The sequence below is a fragment of the Acanthopagrus latus genome, chromosome 7 (genome assembly GCF_904848185.1).
Source record: "Acanthopagrus latus isolate v.2019 chromosome 7, fAcaLat1.1, whole genome shotgun sequence".
In the NCBI taxonomy this organism is placed as follows: domain Eukaryota; kingdom Metazoa; phylum Chordata; class Actinopteri; order Spariformes; family Sparidae; genus Acanthopagrus; species Acanthopagrus latus.
In genome coordinates, this window is record NC_051045.1 from 22,409,770 (window position 1) to 22,432,863 (window position 23,094).

The 23,094-nt window shown below is 39.4% G+C and overlaps 1 protein-coding gene across 2 annotated transcripts in view; it reads left to right on the forward strand.

The window, feature by feature from the left end:
- Positions 1–23,094, forward strand: part of gnb1a (guanine nucleotide binding protein (G protein), beta polypeptide 1a) — a 33,023-nt gene that overhangs the window by 3,861 nt on the left and 6,068 nt on the right. The window contains exons 1-8 of one of the 2 annotated variants that reach the window (XM_037104333.1): positions 15,671–15,774; positions 15,897–16,003; positions 16,756–16,794; positions 17,070–17,176; positions 20,327–20,390; positions 21,095–21,257; positions 22,327–22,393; positions 22,860–23,061. In XM_037104333.1, coding sequence (XP_036960228.1) covers positions 15,947–16,003; positions 16,756–16,794; positions 17,070–17,176; positions 20,327–20,390; positions 21,095–21,257; positions 22,327–22,393; positions 22,860–23,061 — 699 coding nt within the window. In that variant the 5' untranslated portion in view covers positions 15,671–15,774; positions 15,897–15,946. Of the gene's footprint in view, positions 1–15,670; positions 15,775–15,896; positions 16,004–16,755; positions 16,795–17,069; positions 17,177–20,326; positions 20,391–21,094; positions 21,258–22,326; positions 22,394–22,859; positions 23,062–23,094 lie in introns of those variants that run through there. The other variant, XM_037104332.1, reaches the window with a different exon arrangement.

Below are 23,094 nucleotides of genomic sequence, written 5' to 3' on the forward strand. Positions count from 1 at the left end.
ATCTGGCTTTGGTCAGTGATAGTGCTTATTTTTTTTTCACTTCTGATATGATGTATGTCCACTAGGTGTCTTTTAAAAGGCAGAAAAGCGTTAAGCAGCTTTGCAAACAAGCACCTGGAAAAGAACTACAGGGTGTGGAATAAAATGACCTAACATTTCCTATTAAGTAGCTAGCTCTGTGCAACTGCAGATTTATTATCACCTTTCATAGTGTACTATACACATAGTAAGGTGGGGTTAGTAATAGCTGCTGTAACGCATCACGTGTAGCAGTGCTAAAATTTCTTGATGACAATCCAATGTCATCCAGTATGCTCAAATCCTACTACTGGTTCCAAGGAACAGCACTTATTCATGTCACCATCAATACCTGGTTATATATGTAATATAGTGGTATAGGTGTTTCATAAAAAGACTCAAACACTGCTGCACCAAGTTAGCATTGTTCTACTAACTGACAATTGTAGAACCAAAAAGGGTGGCTATTGGGCTGTGACCGTAGGTACCAAATAGTAACTTGTCTAAGGATAGGCACTTTATTTTTTCATGCACTTTATCAGTCCATTGTTTGATTAACCTCAATCTCAGAACCCATTGCCTGATGTCTAAAGAAGATTTAACCTTTTGGGGCTTTCCATGTAGCCAGTGCAACCAGTAGATACCCGAGTAAAGCTTCCTCTTCCTTGTGGCAGTCAATTTTAACAGTCCAATTAGTTATTTGAGATGTCCAGAAGACATTTGGGCAAATCTCTATGAACAGATATGTTCAAATTAATGCAGATAAAAGATAAACTCGACCAAAGAAATCACTTTATTGTCATCAGACGGTTACAAAATAATATGCGATTTGCCTCTTTTGCTCTCTATACAGATTGTTAACTTGCATTCAGTCAAAGCCCTCTCAAAAGCAATTGTTCGATACACTGTGACTACAGTCAGAAACATACCAGTTCTAATACCACAATCTTCTCCCCTTCCTTACAGATTGTGCATGTATAAGCAGATACATGTTTATAAAGATTAGATGAACCTTAACATAAATATATTATACCTAATGGATTCTTACCGACGAGACAGGGGTGTCTAGGGTCAGTCACTTTCATGAGTTATGTCAGTAAAAACAGATATTAATGCTGTGATTTTTATCTTTTTAGCTTGTAACAGTGGATTTGTCTAGTAGCTGGTGGAAAGAAAAACTCACTCCATTTTAGTTTCTTTTTAGGGAGAGTTAACAATGTATATCTTACCCCAGTCTTGTTTAGGATGTTTTTACCAGTTCTATGGCGCTGTAATGGTCTATTAAGGTGTTGACAATCAATGTTTTTTAATGTAATCAATCCTATCTTTCTATCTGACTTTTATTACCAAAACAACATGGTGTTTGGAGAAATCAACTAACCCTGCTGTGCCAAGTCAGGGAAGTGCCTGCTCCGGAAACACTGCCATATAATTGAGTCGAAATAACTTCCTCTCTGTTACGTAATTTTTTGTAAATACATTTTCCTAATATGTCACTATAAATGGTAGATTAAATGTTCTAATTTTCCTTTTGAGGAGATGTTGCTAACATAGTCAGTGGTTATATTGTTTGTATCACCCAGCCTATTCACAGCCCAGGACCATAAACTTTGTACTGGAAGAAAACTGTTTACATTCTTCAACCCAAGTTGAGTGATATTACATCCAATACGGTGTGTTTTTTTCCGACATGCTTAGTGCTATATCATAGGCAACTGGACTTTTTTCAGTTTCTGAAGACATTTCACCTCTCGTCCTTCAGTTTTTCTTCTTTCAACATGCTAAAACATTTGTGCTGACACTTGTGTATTGTCACAGGATGGCATGGGCAATAGGCATTTGTGGCAGGTATGATTACAGATATGCCACTATACAAGAGAACAAAGGATAAAGTACAATGTAATGAATATCGCTGGCTCACATGCACAGTTTTTGTGCATTTCAGTTTACCAGACTTTGTCTTTTATTTTTTGCCTTTGTTCACAATGATATCAACCAGACTGAAACCCTCCTGGGATGTGACCGCTAAAGTGACATTAATGAGCACAGTGCCCTGTCATGTTCTGTACAGATATTGTGAGGGGTCAGAGGTTGTTGTAATCATAATTTTTAGCCAAAGATCTCTGACTTCGTGGGTAACATGTTATGGGAAAACACTCCATTTTCTTTCAAATATTTTTTTTCTTGGATTCTTATTCTATAATTTTAGTGAGAGAGTAGGAAGGAAAACACCCAAGACAGCATGTCTGCCATTTTTCTTTTGAAGGCATAGCTTTCTAAATCCACAGTGGTGTCTTCATCGTTAGCTTTATCTTGTTTCTTAATTTAAATGGACCATTAGTGGTGGCCTTTGCATTATGGCTTCCATTACTTTACTCGTAGGACTGGGGTGTTGTGGTTGAGCAATCTAAGTCCTTTGATTTTCACTCACTAAGCTTCCTACAAAACATTAATGAAGGAGTTTCATCCTACAGGCAAAAGATTGTGTAATTATAGTTCTGTGTTACCAGGTCTTATCTTTAACAATACCTTGAAGTTGGTTTAAAGTTTTTGTAGCATATGGTTGATCCAAATATAATGGTATTGATCGTCCATCTTGCTAATATTAATAACGATAGCATATGTGCAACACAAGCTATCAAACCTACAGTAGGTACATACATACTTGGCTATAATAGTAATTTTGAGTCTAATGAAAGATAAGGACATGATGTTAGCAACTGTTTATTGTTCCCTCTCCTCATGGGACAGAATTTTTGTTTGCAGAGTAGAAATTCTCCCTCGCTGGTTTTAATGTGCGCGGGTTTCAATCTCACTTAAACTCAGCTCCATTCCTGCTTTCTTCTTCAGCCTTTTGCGTCATCTTAGGTGAAACTAATAACACATTTTCTTCAAACACCGATTTTACGTTGATTAATATTGCAACGTCAAAAGTTTCTAAGCATTTAGGCCCTAATTACAGTACCACACAGGAAAGAGTCAGGTAACTTCTTTTTTACTCACTCGGGAACTCCCAACTGGAATCACTGGCAGTCCTTTAGTAGAAACGCAGGCCGCTAATTATGCCAATTCTCCAAAGCTGTGACGTTTGTCCCATGGCTGGCCGGCAGACCCAGGAAGCAGAAGAGAGATTGCTGGTGCCACGATGAAATGTACAAAGTTGAAACATTATTCCACTGTACCCTTGGCAAAAACAGAAGTGATGTGAACTATAAAACAGAATAGGTAAAATTTCTTCACTACAATGAACTACATTGAACCTTAAAAGGAAGTTGGGGATTTTACCTGTGTCTCAACTAAGGGAACCTAGGTCTAAATTTGGAAATTGCTGTACAGAGTGTTGCTAAGCCTTAAAACACAAACCAAGAAAAGTTCAAACTTCTGTGCAGCATTTATTCTCATAGTAAGATAGTACCAGCTGACAGTAGTGACAATATATTAGGCTTAGGAGAGAACATTTTTTGTATGGCCATTGCAGGTTTCTGTACTGGTGTCCTCACTTCTGCGCTACTGACCAAATGCTGCTAATTGTTTATTATGAGCTAGTCTTATTTAATAATCTGTACATATAGATGTAATCTGACAAATATTAGGGCTGAACAATTAATCCTAATGTCATTGAAATAACAATATAAAAATGCAGTATTCAAGTCTCAGAAGCGACAACATTTTGAAAAAGGAAAGTTTGACAAATCAGCATTGTAATGAAGTACTATAGTCCTGCAGGGATGTCCTGGCATACATCTCAAGATGTAAGATAACATATTTGTTTGGTACAGACCAAACAAATATGTTATGTTCATTTTTAGATTACTATTTCAAATGAATCATATCTCTATTGCAATATAATCTTTTAACCATATCACATAGCCCAAGCCACTACATACACACTCTACTTTTTACTTCTAAGACACAAAGGCACTAATTAAAATTATATGAAGACAGTTGTGTCAGTACTGAAAATGCTCTATGCATTACACATGTGACTTACTAAAGTGTCACTGGGCCTAGTGAGTAAGGGTGACAATGCGACAAAACATATTTGCCCCTCTGGGGCCTGAATCTAAGGATAGATTTTAGCCCAACTCGCCCACCATTGATTAATCATGTTACAAGTAGTTCATTACAAACCTGCATTTTTGCCTGTGAGAACAGGGCAGTTTTGGTTTTGAGTAAGGTGTACCACTCTGCTTGCTATACTGTGGACACTGCTGTTAAGCAGAACCCACCAACACTAGCCACTACCCTGAACTGGGTGACAGCAGGAGGTCAGAGTTTATGTGAACACAGTTGCGTCCCATGTCATGGTTTTTAAGGCATAACGGTTAATTCATTGGGCTTCCTCACCTTGATTCCAGAGCAGAGGACACCGAAGGAGTAGTGGACACATTGTACTTAGTTTTCCACTATCAGTATTTCCCACACATAGACATTACCAGGTATATTAACATCCACCCTAGTGTATTTATGGACCTATTTTTTATCGAAAATTGCAAGTGAAAATATCCTAAATGCAAGATTTGTTGGACGACTTAATAAAACATACTGATGATGAGAAAGCAGATACAATTGCAGGGAGAGAGAAACAGAAAGGAGACAGAAAAGAGAGGTGAAGCAAGCGAGCCTCATTCCCAGGTTGTAAACCACTGAAACATCCATCATGTACAGTCGGTTGTATGAAGAAGTATTGTTTGACCAGTTGGCTTCCTAGTTGAAATAATTGGTCAGGTGCTGGAAATATCAGTGCCTGATATAGACCAGAGTTGCAACAGTGGGGATCAGCCATATTCTTAGCCATAGACAGTTTTACTAAAGCCACACTAAACATGTGTTGCCTGTTTGTCTGTTTTGATTTTTTTTTTTTGTCTCCCAATGCTATGCCTGTCTCTCCATTAGCTTGTGGCTTGACTGTAGGTACTGTTACGCATACATAGCTTGTCACCACTGGCCAAAAGGTCTGGTCCATTGTTTTGAATAGTCACAGTAAGTGGAACCAGGGCCGCTTAGTGACCCACACAATCCTGTCGGCACTCAGAGACTGTGTAACCCTGCTGAAAGCCCATCACAAGTCCTAGCAGTGCTTTGCATGTGCATGCTCTGCTTTGAATAAAGACCGTCTCTCTGCCTATTTACATTCTAGGCCTTACATTTGACTGCCACAAGGAAAATGTGGCCAAACCTGACTCCCGAGATGACGGGAACAGACAGCCAGTATTAGTGAGTTTTCTTCCTCTTTAAAGTAAGAAAGGCCATAGTCACTTGAGCAAAAGAGTGGGCTAGCTGTCATGTGACTCTTCACACACACTTGTTCCTCTCTTGGAAGCTTGGAGAGAAAGCACGGGGGGAGGGGTATGATTATTAACGCAATCAAAGGAGTGTATTTTATGTTTTAAATAAAGTCATGCTTTTGGCTTTGGGCTACCCTGAACTTCCTTTCCTTTTTTTTCTTTGCTTTTTTGATTTAACTCATTCATTTATCGCTATGAAAAGCTGGTTGTGCATCTGTCCCAAGCACAAAACACACCTTTGTTAATGTATGTGACCTTTTTTTCTTCATTTCAACATGGATTTCTTAATTGTTCGCATGCCGTGACATGTGCACATTAGTGCTAGCCTGTGGAATCTGTTTTGATTAAGTCTTGTGCTCAGAGTCGCCTTTTTTGTGTGTGTTGTGATAGAAGATTGTATTGTAGACTAGCTTAGTGTTAAATTATATTTCTGATCTTTTGTTGTTTCCTTTAGTTAGATTTGCCCATTGGCTGTCACTTACTCTACAATAGCTAATGGCTGCTATTTCTCCCAACTACGCAACAACAGTGCACCCTGTCTAGTAAGAGCACACCGCATCATGGAATGTTTGACTAATCAATCAATTAAACCCCACTGTCAGTCCCATTGATGTTATGTCCCCTATCATCAGACATTACAACAACAGAGAGCCACATTGGAAGAAGCACATAAAAAAAAACTGTGCCTAGTTAAAGGGAGTGCTCACACAAATTACACATATAGTTGTAAGAGTTTGCGTTTTATGTGTTTAAAGAACTATATAACAGCTCTTACTTTTATTAATATTATGATGTCTCCTGTATATGATATTGCACTCATAAACAATAATTTTCCATATGAAAAACATCTAAGAGTTAGTGCTAAAACCAGTGATAGATTAATATACAATTTTTCAACATTCTTTACCATTTTAATTAAGCTTTACTTAAATGGTGTAGCATCATGATATTTTGTAAATGTATTTATTTGTTTAAGGGGATCCCTATCAGTAGCTACCAAGGTAGCAACTATTCCTCCTGGGGTCCACACAAAATACATCATCATCATATATGAATTCTTATCAATACCACCCATAACTCAGAATCCCCTCACACCTGCCTAGCACCGCCAACCACATGGTACCCTATCAACTTCCATGAAGGGACCTCGTAATTAAAAAAAGTTAAAAGGTGCACTCGAGACAAGTCATCAGTCTTTAACATGACTGACACTTACATACAATAGGGCTGAGCAATACAATGATATCATATGTTTATTAGGATATGAATCTATATGTATCATCTATATTGGACAGTGTTATGTCGTGATATGGAGTAAGTGTTGTCTGTAACTGGTTTTAAAGGGCCGCATTACAGTTATGTCATCTTTGAACTTACCAGATGGTACTACTTGTACTAATACTTGTCTTTACCCACTTAGTCATTGTATCACCTGTAGCTTTTGTGTAGAATTCAAAATATTAAGATATATATTGTGTAATGGGATATTACTGAAAAATACATAACAACATTGAGTTCATATAGCCCAGCCCTAAATTGCAACCCCTCCTCACTACAATTACTGACATTCACTTCTGTGATTGAGTAAGAGTCACCAATACACCTAACCTTGAGCTCATTAAAAATACCATAAAGAGGGAAACAGAGGGTTTAGAGTGCATCAAGTTGCATATTTCCAGTAACAGAAACGATATACATGTGTATTGTGTCACCAACAGTGCGTTGTGGATTTCATTATTATTTGTAATTTCTTTCTTTCTGTTTTTTTCCAAAGCTTTTGGCTTTTGTGACTGCTGTTCAGGAAATGCAAAGGTTTCAGCACACACTTACTGCCCCTGGCTCCAAGTCCGCTGATGTGGAAAGGTCTTTGTGTCACGCATACACAAAAGACATAATGTGACCTGAAATTTTTTTAAAGCCAGCCCTTCCCCCCCCTTTTTATATATGAGTTTTCAATGGACTAGAAATTGCATAAATTGATAGCTTGTAACGCATATGTGTGTCAGATTTAGTTATTGCTTGGGCCCATGTTTGTCCTGTATGGATGTTTTAGTGGCCAAATGTTGACTAAACAATTAACCCTCTGTCTGATGTGATTCCACCACAATGAAAAGCATCACTTTAACTCCAAATTTATTCAGGATAAAGGTACAGGTAGCCTCTTCAAGATAGAAAATTGCTGTACTGTACAGTTTCATTTTTCTCTCAGATTAATTGTGTGCCTAAAGTGAGTGGAAGATCATGATCAGAACTGTGTCAGCTTATGCATACTTATTTGTAGCCCCAAGATTTTGCTCTACTTTCAATGGAGCAAAATGGGTTATGCGGCCCGGGGCTGTTCTTTTTCAGTTCAGCCATTCTTCTTGAGAACCACAAGGATTTGAAATCTACCTTCTCATCAGACAGCGATTAAAGAAGTAAAGCAGAGTTTGTCAACCTTTGCTGGTTGCTGCTGTATGTCATTGGGAGGAGTGGCCAGTTCATGACACAGGATTCATCATCACACTCCTCATTGCAACTGCAGCCACCCAGACATCTCAGATTGTGCAACTACATCAGCATAAAAACAATGATAAAAACTACGCCTATTCTTCCCCTTGCCACTAGGGGAAAGCAGGGCTAGGTTGTTGCTGTTGAGTAGCTACTTGGATATTCAAAGAAATATCCAGTCATTTGCTATAATTTTTTTTACTGCTTTTACTAATGTGTTTCAGAGGGAGAAAATAATATTTTTGGATAATAGCATGGCTTGTATCATCTGGCTGGGTCATAATCAGAAATCATCAACAGTTATGTACTTCTAGCAATTTACCATACGATGTTAAATAGAAAAGCCATGTGTAAGGTTTTTCTATTTTTTTCAGCCAGTAACATATTCAAAAATGTTTTGTCATTATATTTGTATTGAAACACTGAGATGTTCTGACACCTTCATGTAAACATTTTAAAACATATTCAAGTATTTTGATGCTAGCCAGACAGAGTGAGTACAGGTTAACCTTCTTCTCTTTGATTGAAAAACTCCAAGCCGTAGAGTGTGTGGCCGAGAGAATGACAAAGTGACTGAGATTGTATGGGGCTTTTAAGAAATGTCCTGGAGCAATTCCCTTCTGTCCTCTCTTCCTGCATCATCAGCCTCCTTGTTCCTGTCTGCTTTGTGACCTGGTTGTGTTTCAGCTACATTTACCATGCATCACTTCCCCACAGCACTTAGATGGACCCTCACCGCCTCACCCTCCAACCAGATAAAAAAAACCACACGTGCACTTACAATATAATTTCGCCTCTGATTTATAATATTGAAGAAAAAAACAAGTTAAATCAAAACATGTTAAATTAGAACTGACATAAGTTAATAGTTTTATCATGCAGTGATAATGTTTATCATCTAAAATTGCAACCAGAGCCTGAACATCACCTGGCGTCACAGTGCACATTTAGCCTAAATTGGGGCTTTAAAGCGAGGTGATGTGGCTGTAAGGTTCAGACATCATCTCTCACTTTTCCCCAGCAGGAAGTTTAAGTGCATTCCTAAACCTAATGCAGAAATTTTGTAGAGTTGTGGTCCACTTCAGTAGAGTTGAGATCAGATTGGCCGTCATTAAACCAACACAATCTATTAATTTTATTTTGGATCAGGGCACTTTTCTGTGTCTGTACTGCCGCTTGCTTATTCGACATTTCGGCAGCCATTCATAATGTTGCCTGTTTGATAGTAAGACCTAGAAACTGGTTAGGGTGTTGGTACTGGTTAGACTGGAAATGCTGATCACAAAATATGATTTTTGCATCAGTTGAAGTGAGAGAGCACAGGGGTGGAGGAATGCTTTTAAATATTGCAGAGGATTTGCTTCCACTGTATGGATGGATGGATGGATGAGAGAAGAAGGAATGAGGAAGCTTCTTTCTAGACAAAGTGCTTTTCTGAAAGCCATTGCAGCTGCATCAAGACCTGAAAGTGCAGTCCCATTGTAAGCCAGGAATAGGAGGTTTTCGAGTCATCTGCCATTTCACCGTACTGGCTTCGACCTAGGTACAAAGTGTGTAAGGCTTGTTTCAGTCAGAATGTGATCTGATAAGCTTGTTTTCTATTGAGGTTTCTTAGCATATTCACATCATGAGGGATGAGATTTGTTTTACTTTCAGATTTGGATTTGTTTTACACACTTTGCACAATAATGTTAACCGTACATTCACAGTGCCTGCCTTTTGCAACCACGTGTGATGCTTTAATTAAACCAGGTTCATACAAGAGTGATGCAGAGCAGATTTCGTGTCTCTTCCAAGTTGCATGTTGGGCCATGCTGTGCAAACACCTAATTTGCCTGTAGTGTGACATAAAGTCACCACTAAAAACAAATGAACACTGTGGCAAAATATTGTAAAAGAAGCTACAGGTTTTGCCAAGCTGAGTGGTCCTACAGAAAATCACCTGATCATTACAACACCTATCAACCACACTGATAAATCCCAAATTAAGAATAGTTGCTTTATTTACACAGTAAATCCTCACTAACAGTGTATAATATAATATATAAGAATATGACCTTGATTGATTTCAAATCGTACACTTTATTTGCCCAGAAACCCAAATTCGAAAGCAGATGGGATCAATATGCAAGTAAATATTTTTGTTGATTGTAATAGACGGGATGAATCACTACCACTAAATTATAATTAACTCCATTTTAGAGTAATTTCAGCTAGTGTCTTTACAATTTAAACTTTAAACATTTTTCAACAATTCTGTATAAAACATAGAGGCTCTAGTATCTTTTCATATTTATAAGATTAATTGTGGTTACTGCTGCTTAGCCATTGGTCCCTCTTTCATTCAGGAATGTAGCTCTCAGTAGCTCAGTCACTTAGTATATTCAGCATGTTGCATTCAGTCAGTCTCGATTATTTGTGTACCAGGCCTAATCTAAGTCAGACTGACCTAATCTTGGGTGAAGTGTTAGCCTATCCCCTAGTGTTTCAGCTCCACACACAGCGCCTCCTGCTGATCCTCTGCCCTCCTCTGATTTTATCCCCACATTTGTCTGTTAGGATAAGCCTGCCTGTCAGGATGTCCTGTGTGACCTGTTATTGTAATGCAGCTGATTGCATAGCCTGGTTCAAAGCCTGGATGGACACTGGCAAGTGCAATGGTAGTAGCAAGAAACCACAGAGCAAGTGTATTTGTAAAGTGTGTGCGCTGTCGCCACATCCGCTCAATGTTTTGACAAAGGGAAGAGAGAGACGAGCACAGCTAGGGAAACACCCTTTAAAAGGAAGCGCCTGCTTAGAGAGGCAATGCGCTCGTATTAAGGTGGTGGCAGCATGCTGACACAGATGATCGGTAGCTGAGGACTGTCGCAGGCTGTTCCTGACTGACTTCATCAGTAGCAGCTTCATCCATATACTGCTGTACCTCGTACTTGATGTTTCTGTGAGCAGTAAATCAACCACAACCTAAATGGCACTCTCAGGCTCTAGAATATAAGATCCCGCAGTGAGGCGAGTAAGTAGGAACAATCAGACAGGGGAGGTGGGATGCATCCCTCATGAAGGCAATGGGTGGGGCAGCTGGTATCCAAGCAGGAGAGCGTGAATTATTAAGCCCACCATCTCTACCCCACCTTTCCAACACTACCTTGTGCTTATTACCTGGCTGTCTGTCTCACAGCTGGGCAGTATAAACTAATAATAGTCATGGTGGTTGATACTGAAAATATTGTAATAGCTAAATATTTTCTGTTTACATATAATCTCAAACTTCCAACATTTAATGTTGTAATCACTTTTTTTCATTGTCAAGATCAGCATGTCAACAAAGAAATGTATAATATGACAATGATCTTTGAAGGTTTGTACTATGAATATATTTACTTTTCCATACTGAAAATGCTTGATACATACTCAAATATGACTACATTGGTCTCAAATAAATCAATTGGCTTTAAGTCCTTTGAGGAGCATTTCATGACATTGCAGAAGCCTAAACAGAGAAAGAAGATGAATTCTCAGTTTTGGCTTGCAATGTGTTGACATGGTCTTTACAGGAGATGGACAGTAGCCCGGATACGTGTTCCAGTTTACTGTATGGTATGACGAAGTGTCAGTATGAGTCGGTAGAAATACAGTAAAGCAACTTAGGATTGGAAAAAGAAATTGCACTCCAAGGGGAAATGGCAGTGAGAAAACATTGACCAGTTGTGTGATAATTAGATTTTTGTTGCTGTGCCCATCAATGGCATCACATAGATGATCATTAAAATACATGGCACAGTATTGGGGCAAATGTTATTCTCTCTCCTGTGCGTACATAATGATACTGAGAAGTAGGGCCTTACCTTGAAATGTACCAGCAGCACAACCTCTAAATTATACCTTTCACGAAAAACAGTTCAGTGCAGGCTTAATGTAACAGTGGCTTATATTGTGCAGTGTTTTCTGAGCTGACCCCCTGAGTGATATGTACAATAAGTTGTACAAGTTGTATGCACATTTGCACAGGCAATTGCCTGAAAACTGTATGAGAAGCTATATTTTGGGAATACGAAGTACCCCAGGGTGAAGTAAGTGTAGGCCTCCTCTGCTCAGTCTCGAATGCTGGGAAGCTTACCAAGCCTTGCTCCCCTTCACCAAGGGGTTAATTAGCAGCTCCCCTCCCAATTGTCCTCTGCTTGTTCACTCTCATTAGCTTAATCTGGCTCTGTCCTCCAGCTTGCCTGTCTTGCCTCTATCCTCTTGTGCACCAGAACATCTCACTGCCTGCCCCATTCCTTATGTCATCAGGGTGGAGCCTTTTGTCTACCCCAAAAATCTACCGCCAAACCCCAGTGGACCATCCTGTGATTTATGTCCCCTCACATCTGCTGCCCTACTTTGTTTATTAAGACTTAATTTACTTTTTTTTTTTTTTTAACTGTCCTCAAGTCTTAGGAACATATTATTAAAAATCTTTTAAGATTAAATGTTTTTCTCAGTCCAATTATCAGAGGTCATTTTTTGTTTATATTGCAGCACAGTATCCACTCACTGATGCAAATGGAAATACTGTACGATTGTAAGTTTTGCCACCCTTTAATCTAACAGGTCTATGAATTATGAGAAATTAGTGTAAGGGTAAAGGTTTACACCTTTTGCTAAGCTATTTTGTCAGAACTATTTCATAATTATTGAATACATATTACTATTTAAAATGATTGAACAACCTTAAAATTGCTTTCTGAAATCCATGCAGACTAATTATTTGACTATGTTGATTATCAGTAGTAAAATTCGTGTAAAGAAATCCTTTCACATTTTTATTTCCCACATCCTGTGAAGAGAATGCAGAAATGTTCTCATAAATCTGTATGGTGTGAAAATGAATGGTGCATGCATGATCATTGCCATACGGGAAGGAGAAATACCAATGAAGTGTGTTTGTATGTGCGTGGAGTCAAATTACACTTCCTCTCTCCTTGTCACTGTGTTGTGCTCGAGATGTCGGAGCTGATAGGAGTGGCTGGAAAATGTGAAGTCTGCTTCCCTCCTCCTCTTTTACCTCCTCCTCCCCCACCACCTCTCTAAAAATAGCTGGCAGAAAGAGAAGGCAGCGAAGTCGAGGCTCTATCTGTTGGGCTGCCAGTGGTTTCAACACTCCCACCACCAGCACAAGGGGGGTAAAAAAAAGAGTCCTCTGAATCACACCTCTAATACTAATTGCCAGTACTGCCTGATTTTATGTTTTTGATCAGGAGGAATTCTTTAATATCGCATCAATTTAAAATTAACCTAATCTTGGAATTTTAGCATTTTTGAGCACAGAGGACACTTAGTAAAACATCAAGATTGTGTAATTCATCCATACAGAGCTGCCAGAAATTGGCACACTCTTGGGACCTTTTTAAGGACCAAGCATGGAATGTTCTTGACAAGCTGCATCGATCACCTGACCACAGCCCAACTGGCCATGTGCTTCACTTGTTTAAACAAATAATGAAGACAAAAAGCCCCTCAAACAAGAAATAAGATGGCTGCTCTAGAGGCCTAGGTGAGCATTATCAGGAAAGATAGCAAGCCTTTGCTCATATAATGCATTGTAGATTTCTAGCAGTTTTTGATTGCAAAGGTTTTGCAACCACAATATGTGAAAAAGTGTCTGGAGGCCACAAGAATATAGATGTTTGAATGCCATTTTAGCCTATTTATCGTTAATGCAGGAGCAATAATTATGTTGCATTCATTAAAAGCTTTCTTTTTAAAACATCCTCCCATTTACTCTTTTATTGATCTAGGTTAAGTGATATAATAATGAATGACTAATGACCAACTGAATCTAATACCTAGTAAATATGACATGATATCATATAATATCATGTAATATGCCTGGACAAATTGATCAGGATGGCCTCAACCAGTCATTAAACAAGTCACTACTCCACAATGGGCTGCAAAGGATATACCAGTTGCGTCCTCTGTTGCATTCTCATTTAAGGCACGGACAGCTATTGCCTGCTGACAGATAGAATGGAAGCTGTTCACATGTTGTAGCAGCCACAAGGCCCGTGGGACCAGTCAGCAACCTTTAGCACTGCAGACTCCACCCCCATAGTTCCTGGGCCATGGGAAAGCACTACCTCAGGAGCAAGTATGTTTTTGGGGGCAGGCTCTGTGGTCCTTTGCATTGTTCCTCTGCAGTGTTCGGCAAACGTATCAGAAGTACAAACAAAGACCTCTTTAGGAGCAAAAGTACAAGATAGTGTTATTTAAGTGTTAAAAAGCAAGGATTCAACATCAGTGCCCCAAAGCAAAAACATGGAATCAGAATGATACAGAAAATGGAAACAAATCTTTTTTTTATTATTTTGCTATAAGGCTTCAGGGACAGGGTGTCTTTAGCCATTAGGTTTATCATAATTTGGCCAAAACTGTCAGCAGGAGAAGTGTGGTCTTTGAGTTATTTATACACTGCAGTGTGTGAATCACCTAAAGCTAGGCTTCATCAACCAGTGGAACATACCCTGGCCTAATACACAATTTTGTTTATTTTTTAAAAAACATTTTATTGTTATTTTTTTATGAATAGAAATATTTAGGTTATTACAGTTTCCAAAATCTGTTGACCCCTCTGATTTCTGTAAAGTCCACTGGTGGGTTGCATTAGCCTTATACAGAGGGCTATTACAGAGAAGATGAGAATTAGCCAGTGATATTACCATGACACGTTTTTATCACCAAGATTAGGGGTTAAGGCGCCTTGCTTAGATGCAGACACATTTAGCCCCACTGGCCAATCAGGTGACAGGTAGCTAACTGAGATGTGAGGCGCTTGAAGGATAAGGTGTTCATTCAGAAGGTCTCGACACTCACCAGGACAAAGGACCTATATCGAAACAGGGAGGTAAGGTGTGTTGGCAGGACAAATGGTACCGTAGTTAGTTTGTATCTGACTGATGGGTGACGATGATGCTTACAGTATTTCCTTTAAAGAAATGTTATTTGAAATTGTGAGTCTGATTGGTCCTTGGACAGAGGGAGAAGAGTGCACGTCAAAGGAAGACTTCCTTCATTTACTTCACTGGATGTGGCCACTGAAATTATAACTCCCCCTGGAGAGAACCATTTCAGTGGACAGCTGTTTTGGAAAGTTTTGTACGCTGACCTGCTTAAACAGGCACCTTAAAGTAGTAACGGTTGCACGACATACAATGCATCTTCCATCAGTGTCCGACATGCGTGCAAGTTAGAGTTATTATTCTTTTTAGATGGTATTTTTTCTTTTTGCGTAGAATTATTTTTCTTTGGAGAGTGAAAGTGTCAGTGCTAAGAGCGTCAACCAGAGGATTGGGGTCAGCGGGATAGCCACTGCTTTTAGGATCATCAGCAGGTTTTGTCTTAACCGGATTTGGCTGGAGGAGCTGAATCAACTGTGTCCCAGGATTACAGGGATGACATTGGAGGGGAGTTTAGAGTCCAGAGGCCAGAGCATTGACAGCTTCGCCGAACCCTGCCTGTCATCGGAACACCTTGGGTTCCAGTAGTGCAACGAAACCCAAGCCGGTCTTTTGGTCTGCCTCTGCTTTCTTGATATCTGGACTCTTAATCCTTGGTCCATAGTTACAGTCCAGTAGGGGGTAGGTTAATGGACTGTTACACCAGAGTGGATTTTTTTGCAACTTTTTTCCCCTTTTATATTAAGTAATTTTTCCTTAGCTGTTAGCGAAAGGTTATCAGCTTTTCAGTGTAGCTAAATGTTTTCCCAAGGGTTTGCTATAGTTTGGAAGGGGATAGAGAACAAATTCAATATCATCCTCTAAATTGTTATCTTAAGCTTAAAGTAGCTGCTGAGTGCTTGTTGCTAGGTAACAGTTTCAAGCTGGCAAGGACAAGTCTTGAGCTGTCTAGAAAGTGTTGGGCTGTTGTGATTCCCTGCGACTTTGTCTGGGCCTTTCACATTGGATTTAGAGACAATATGTGATCCTCGGCTGTGCTTTAAGTAACCACGTCCATTAATTCATTACAAAAGACAAAACACATGATGACTTTACACTTACTACCTAAACAAAATGAGCACTATGTGACATTTGTGTTGAGACTCTCTTTTCTTGCCTCCTCCAGATCAGCAAGAGTCTAGGCAGCGGAGCGAAGCACACCATTAGCAGAGGAAAATGAGTGAACTGGATCAGCTACGCCAGGAGGCTGAGCAGCTCAAGAACCAGATCAGAGTAAGTCCTTCAGAGTCCTCAATTCTGCCTGATTTTCTGTTGGTTTACAATTCAAGGTTGACATTTTTGTCAATTAAGTGTTGTGCAAGAGAGACTGAAACTGCTGTTGATGAAAGCAGACTTTTTACTGAAAAGCTTCCTATTATGATGCATCTCCATTAATGTTAGCATTATAAAGATATAGCGCACAAATAAAGCCATCTTTTCAGCATTAGCCTGTAGGCCAAAGGTCTATTGTGGTTAAGTGTTAGCTTTTACAGCCCATGAACCATTGCCTACAATGCTGTAAATCAGCCACTAAAGACAGTAATGGGATGACAATATTTCATCATGAGCCACTCTACTACATTTTCTACTACATTTTAAGTTTAATATGTCTTTTATGTGTCATTGTTAGCATCATTATAGTGATATGCAACTGAATGAGAATCCACCTTGATGGAAATTTTGACTTTATTTTCACTTCGTATGGTAGCATTAATTTTTTAAAAAATATTTTGTATTGCTGCAGTGAAGATTGGCGTTTATTATTTTATTTGTCACAGCATTTTGATTGAATATTATGTAAACCCCACTGGCTGAATATCAAAACTATTCTTTTCAGTACTGATTTTGCCATAAACTCAATTTTGGTTTATTGGTTAGGGCTTCGAAGTATTATACAGACATAGGCCATTTTGATTGACTGTTCTTAAACTAACAGTGACGAATTAGAACGCTGAAGCAGATTTGACTAATTTGTTGTGTTTCAGGATGCCAGGAAAGCGTGTGCGGATGCTACCCTGTCTCAGGTAAGACATATGTTTACACTATGATCTTCACTCACCATTATTTATTATTTAAATATGATAAAATGTTTTTTAAATCGGCTTCGATGATCGGTGGTGTCTTCAGTCAGTTTAAAGACTTCATTCTTTTTATGATTTTGTTAGTCATGTCTGTAATTGTTTAGCAGATAGAAATACCACCTCATTATGCCACCCTACTTGAAGCCAGAGTGCCAACAGCGGAAGACATATTTAGATGTATGTAAGTGACTTTTTCTCTCCTTTTTGATTTTGCTTAGATCACAGCTAACATCGACCCTGTTGGCCGAATTCAGATGCGCACTAGACGGACACTGAGGGGGCATCTGGCTAAAATCTATGCCATGCACTGGGGCACTGACTCGAGGTAATCTCATTCAGCTCTATTCTGTCCATTAACTAAATATCTCATCCCATCAGCACAGCCCTCCTGTCCTAAATGCAGGAAATGGATACAAAAGCAAGCTTGACTGTCTTTGTGCTAGTTACTTCTCCTGAGGGTTCTTGTCAAATCGTGACATAGCACAATAGCGCTCTCCTGCTCCAAAAGCAGGTCTTTTTCTTTACATCTATCAGATTAACATATCCTCCGTGTTGTAACAGTTCAACAGTGGGATGCATGTACACATGTATAATGGGTGATGCATTTTGTGTTGAACGCACATTGAGCATGCCTCAGCCACTCTATCTTTGAGTGTTTCTACTGTGTTTTGTGTTTGTGTGCATTGGGGGTGGGGTATGTGGGTAGGGAAAATACTCAAAATGGAGTCAGCCTTTGTTGGAGCTGTGTTTAGGCTCGATAGCTGAGGCAGATAAAGCAATACTCCTCCTTTCACATAAAGCCTTTTTCCCTGGAGTTGTGCACACCTCTCACCTCAGCAACCAACAAGTTAATCACTGTGGTGCTGCTGTGCGTCAGTCCACAGAGAAGACCATTGCAAACTGCTATGTCACCTCATCATCCTCTCAGTCATATAGCTAAGAAAAAGTCTACCTCTGTGTTTACCCACTGTCAGCTCTTCCTGTTTGTTTGTTAATGTTTTACTGTTCAGAAGAGTTGGGGTATTTATTAGACTACCTGCTGAGAATCAGCCACCCAGAAAGAAGGTCACATGAAGATGTTTTGACCCTGAGTCGAGACTAAGTCTGGTATTTTTAGCCCCATGGAGAAACCAGGCGTTTGTTTGCTCGCTGTTTGAGACATTAACCCATCAGTTTGTTACAGTTAGTTCACCTTATTTGCTATAATATAGCAAGTTAAATGGTCAGGGTATGTTACTCTCTGGACTCAACAGCTACAAAAATGTTTATCTTGTAAAACGCAAAATGCCTTTAGTTGTTGTAGTATACTTAAGATAACACTTCAGTCCTGACAAAACATTGTTTCCTAGTAGAAAAAAGGGTGCTTGTTACTAAATCCTGTTGAACAGCACTTTGTATTGGTGTCAACAGAGGGAGTTTGAATATAGAACTAGATAATCTTAGTCTTCATGAAATTATGGAGTCAGAACTGATGTCCCAAATGAAAAGATTTCTTGTAAACTACAGTTGACCCTCCAGTTATTTGGTTTTTATTGTTTTTATGATTCTGGGACAAGACTGCTCATGTTACGGCATGTTGGTATTGTCCCTTGTTTCTGGGGCTTGGAATTATAAGATTTTTAATTAGTGTTGAATTGTTAAGTCAAGTATTGAGTCATAGACAGAAATGTTGCAAGCAATATGCTATGCACAATTTTTATCAGGCCTTTAATCATTGTTTCTCAGAAAAGCTTGGAGTCATCATGGATGCCAGCCTCTTAAAGTTGTTCTCTTTAAAACCTTACTCATCTCACACCTGTATTGGCTGCTCCTCTCTTTAGCTGAAGAAAACTAACAGCAAAGCAAACAGACTCTTCCTCTGTTTGACTGTATCACAGTTACTCAAAGAGACTTGATGAATGATGACCAAACTGATTTTGTGTTTGCTCAAAATCAGGTTTTTGTTCAGCTTTAAAATTGATTTGGAGACAAAAGAGCAATAAATAGAATAAACACGGTTTGATTTGTTGATCTCACCAGACATTGGGTGTCTGTTCCCAACCCTGTTGATGTCAGAGCTTTGTTCTGACTAGAAAGTGAGCACCTCAAAGCATTGCATCATCGCCTTCCAGCTGACACACACACAAACACCCACTCTCACCTACTCCCTCACATTGCACTGGAAGTTAGTAAGGGAAATAATCAAATAATTTTTTGACATCCTAGGCTTGACTCGGTCCCCTGCTTATTATCTGCTGCAGTGTGCACATGTGAGTGCATTCCCGCCAGCCCGGTAGTTAAGATTTGCATAGTCCCAGCAGGCCTTGATGTGTTCACTCCTTTTCCTGTTCCTATGTGCATTGGGGCCATCACTGTGGTTACTCTTGGATTCACCCAGATAGCAAAGATGGCCTCAGAGGTACCTGAGAGCTGTCTCTAGAATGAAGAAGCAGGGTTCCTATCAGAATAGCTTTGCGCACCATGCCGACTCTACAGATTGTGTTTGTAAGGAACATACACATTTTGAAAGCAATTAAATGGTCTGGAAAGTACCTAATGCTGTATATGATTTACATAGAACTGAAATGGTGTGCCTCAGCTCCAGTGTGGGTAAGGTCCATAATGTGGTATTCTGGGATATTGACATAGCAGCAGCTCTGAAACAATGATATGATGTATTTATCTGGCAGGTACTGTAATAAAAGCCTTTACATTTATTACCAACCATGATTCCAGTGCTTCAACCCCATACATTATAGGGCTTCAATCTTTCTACCCATATATGTAGACCTAGACATGTAACAAATTGCATCACCTGGGATGGATCGCTTGCTATCTGTTGTCAGTGCACATATCCAAATTTTTTCTTGTATGTTTTCCCCTATTACATGTTCATGTAATGTATCTATAATGAATAAAATAAAGCACAAGGAGGTACTGCAAACCCTATAAAGTAATTAGTGCAGTTGTAATTGTTTGCATGGCGACACATTTTCTATTGTGTCTGTCTGTAATTAAGCACATTGGAGTTTAAAAAACATAAACCACTTGTTTTTTTTTCATATCCTCCCTAATTGTTGTTCAGTGCTGCAGGACAAAGAGGGCTACAGTTTCTCCACTGTATAGCCAGTATTGACAGAAACACCTTCAAATGAAAGTAAAAATGAGCACAATGAGAAATGTAACACTAGCCAAACACTTAATCACTGCAGTGTTGTTTCACATTATGCATTCTAATATTCAGAAAGAATACATTGAAATGTTAAAAATAAGCCAGACAATATTGTGCGTCGCTCACTGTTATTTATGTCAGTGACAGTCACATGACCGAAGTACACAAATTTTACAAACATATACAGAAATATATCAATCACAAAATTGGATGTGTGTGTATTTTGTTTTCTGTTGCAAACTGATGGAAAAAAGTTTCCTCAAATTGAAGGGGCTGATAATTGTATATTGTTCCATGGTTTTATTGTATCTTTCTTTTCATCAGGCTTTTGGTCAGCGCCTCCCAGGATGGCAAACTCATTATTTGGGACAGCTACACCACAAACAAGGTAACACCAACATACTCCAAACAACTGAAACAATCTCATCAACATGCACATCTTGTGTTTTTTCGTAAGTGTTTCTGTGAGCAGTTATAATTCCAAGCTGTATTAATTGGGCAGTAGACCAGTAAAGATAATTGTCAGCATTACAATGGAGTAAAATTGGGTGATAAGAGGACATTGTGAAATATAAGTGGCCACCTCTAGCTTACGAGGTTAAAATACCTGTCAACACTAGGCATGGGACAATATGATAATGGCATGCCATTATTTTCAAAATAATGCTTATTCAAGAAATTATCCCGTAACCATCCAAATGTGCTTTCAACTCTTCATGTGGCACTTAAACATACTGAAAACATTTTACCATACATTTTGTGAACCAGATTTTCAAATGATAAAGATACTTGGTTTGCTAAATTGTCATGAGATGAATCATTGTCTTTACCTATTTATCAAAGCTTAAGTCAGCAATAATCATTACTCTGCTCATGTCTGTCAGCTATTTGATTCAGATTGACAAAGTGCTGAGTTCATTATAAAACAATTCACAAGTGTTTGAGGGTGCCAAGTAATGCTATTTATAGTGGCTGTTGTGCCCTTGAAAGGTTAAGTTAATATTGCGGGCAGACTTTGTCACATGCCCTCCCCTCTCTCTCCCTTCTGTCACTGCATACTATCTAATATTAAATCTTCCTCCTTCCTTCCAGGTCCACGCCATCCCATTGCGCTCCTCCTGGGTGATGACGTGCGCCTACGCCCCTTCTGGGAACTACGTCGCCTGTGGAGGTCTGGACAACATCTGCTCCATCTACAACCTGAAGACCCGCGAGGGAAACGTGCGAGTCAGCCGTGAGCTGGCCGGACACACAGGTAGGCAGAATCTGCCATTAAATCATATTTGTTCAGGTACTCAGTATCTGCTATAAAATGTAGAGATTTGTCTGCAGGAACACTGAATTCTCTTGATTGCTACCTTACTCGCATTCAGTAGTCCTTGCTGATATTTGCTAGGCACACTATGCTTTGCTGTCAGGCTACAAAGAATGTATGTATTTTAATGAATTTTAATTAAATCTATTATTAAGATCTGAGTGTGTTATCTTGCCAAATGACAGCAGGAGGAAACTATCAAATATGAAATATTGATAAACAGCCTTGGCCATGGACACCTAAAGAGACACAAGAGAGGTCCAAAATGTCTTGTAGTCATGATGTTATCATGACAGAGCTCTGTCACTGCATGTTTGGAGCCACATTTCAAAGTTTTAAAGTCTCTTAAAGTAGAGCTCATGGCCAATTCTAGTAAACTTAAAATTAGATGAGTCTAGGTGGTTTAGGGTGGTGAGGATAGGACATTTTTTTACCAAGAGTTCTGTTCATATTTCCAGCATCCACCGACAGCCAGTCAAGTTTAATCCATTTGATCTCCATATGCTCTGTTTTTACTGGTTAACTTCATGTACTGGTGTAAGCCAAGTTATTCTTGCACCGACAGATGCCAGTCACATGGTGTGTCTTTCTCGTTAAAAGCAGGAGCTGGTCGAGCCGTATCCCAGCTCAAACTACTGAAACTGTTGAGCTCTTAGGCAAGGAGCATTCATCTGATCAGTGTCACATGATGCAGGAAGTGTGTCAGCATTTTAGTTCTAGTTCCCTTGCTATAGGGAGGGGTACATACACTCGGCCAGCTAGTAAAGGATGAATTATGGGAGCAAGTCATGAACCAGGAGATACCCTACAGCTTTTTTCTTTTTTTTTTCTGGGATTGAATTAGTTGATTCATTCCCCCGAAATCCAGAACACATAGCATTCTCTGATGATTTGCAATAGGATCTCTTCCTCTGTGCAGACAGTAAGAAAATAAAGCTTGTTCCTTTGACATGAAAACACAGTCCAACATAAAAGAGTAATTCAATCAATGTGTTTTGATTCCTGTCAGGTTACCTGTCCTGCTGTCGCTTCCTGGATGACAACCAGATTGTCACTAGCTCTGGAGACACCACCTGGTGAGTTGTGGTACTGCACCCAGTGTTTTCCAATAGAACACCCCACCATGAGCCACCGCCTCAAAAATCACCAAAGAGTTAGTTCAACACCCCCCAAATAGAATTGCATAAAAAAATGGGGCATCAAAAACTTCATTTGTGGTCAAAAAACTATTATATTTGTTGGTGGGACAATTGTAAGGGCTTCCTACAATTACTCCACCCTGTGTGCATTTTTCTGTCAACAATATTTATGGAAACATTCAGCTTTCCATGTCAATATCAAGATTCTCAGTTGTAATTGTTCAAAATCACCTGTGAGCTAACATTTAAAAGACAAGTCCTAAGCTCCAAGTGTCTCTCTGTCTGAGCTACATATACTTCATACAGCGTCACGTATGAGGTCAGTCAGATTCAATCAGCGCTCCAGATGTTGTTTCGTAGATTGCAACAGTAGGTTGACAGTGTTCTTTCTGCTGTCTTGCAGTGCTCTGTGGGACATTGAGACTGGTCAGCAGACAACTACATTTGCTGGTCACACCGGTGATGTCATGAGTCTCTCTCTGGCGCCCGACACCAGGCTGTTTGTCTCTGGAGCCTGTGATGCCTCGGCCAAGCTCTGGGACATCAGAGAAGGAATGTGCCGACAGACCTTCACTGGCCACGAGTCAGACATCAACGCTATCTGCGTAAGGCCTCACACACACACATACTTAGAGTTT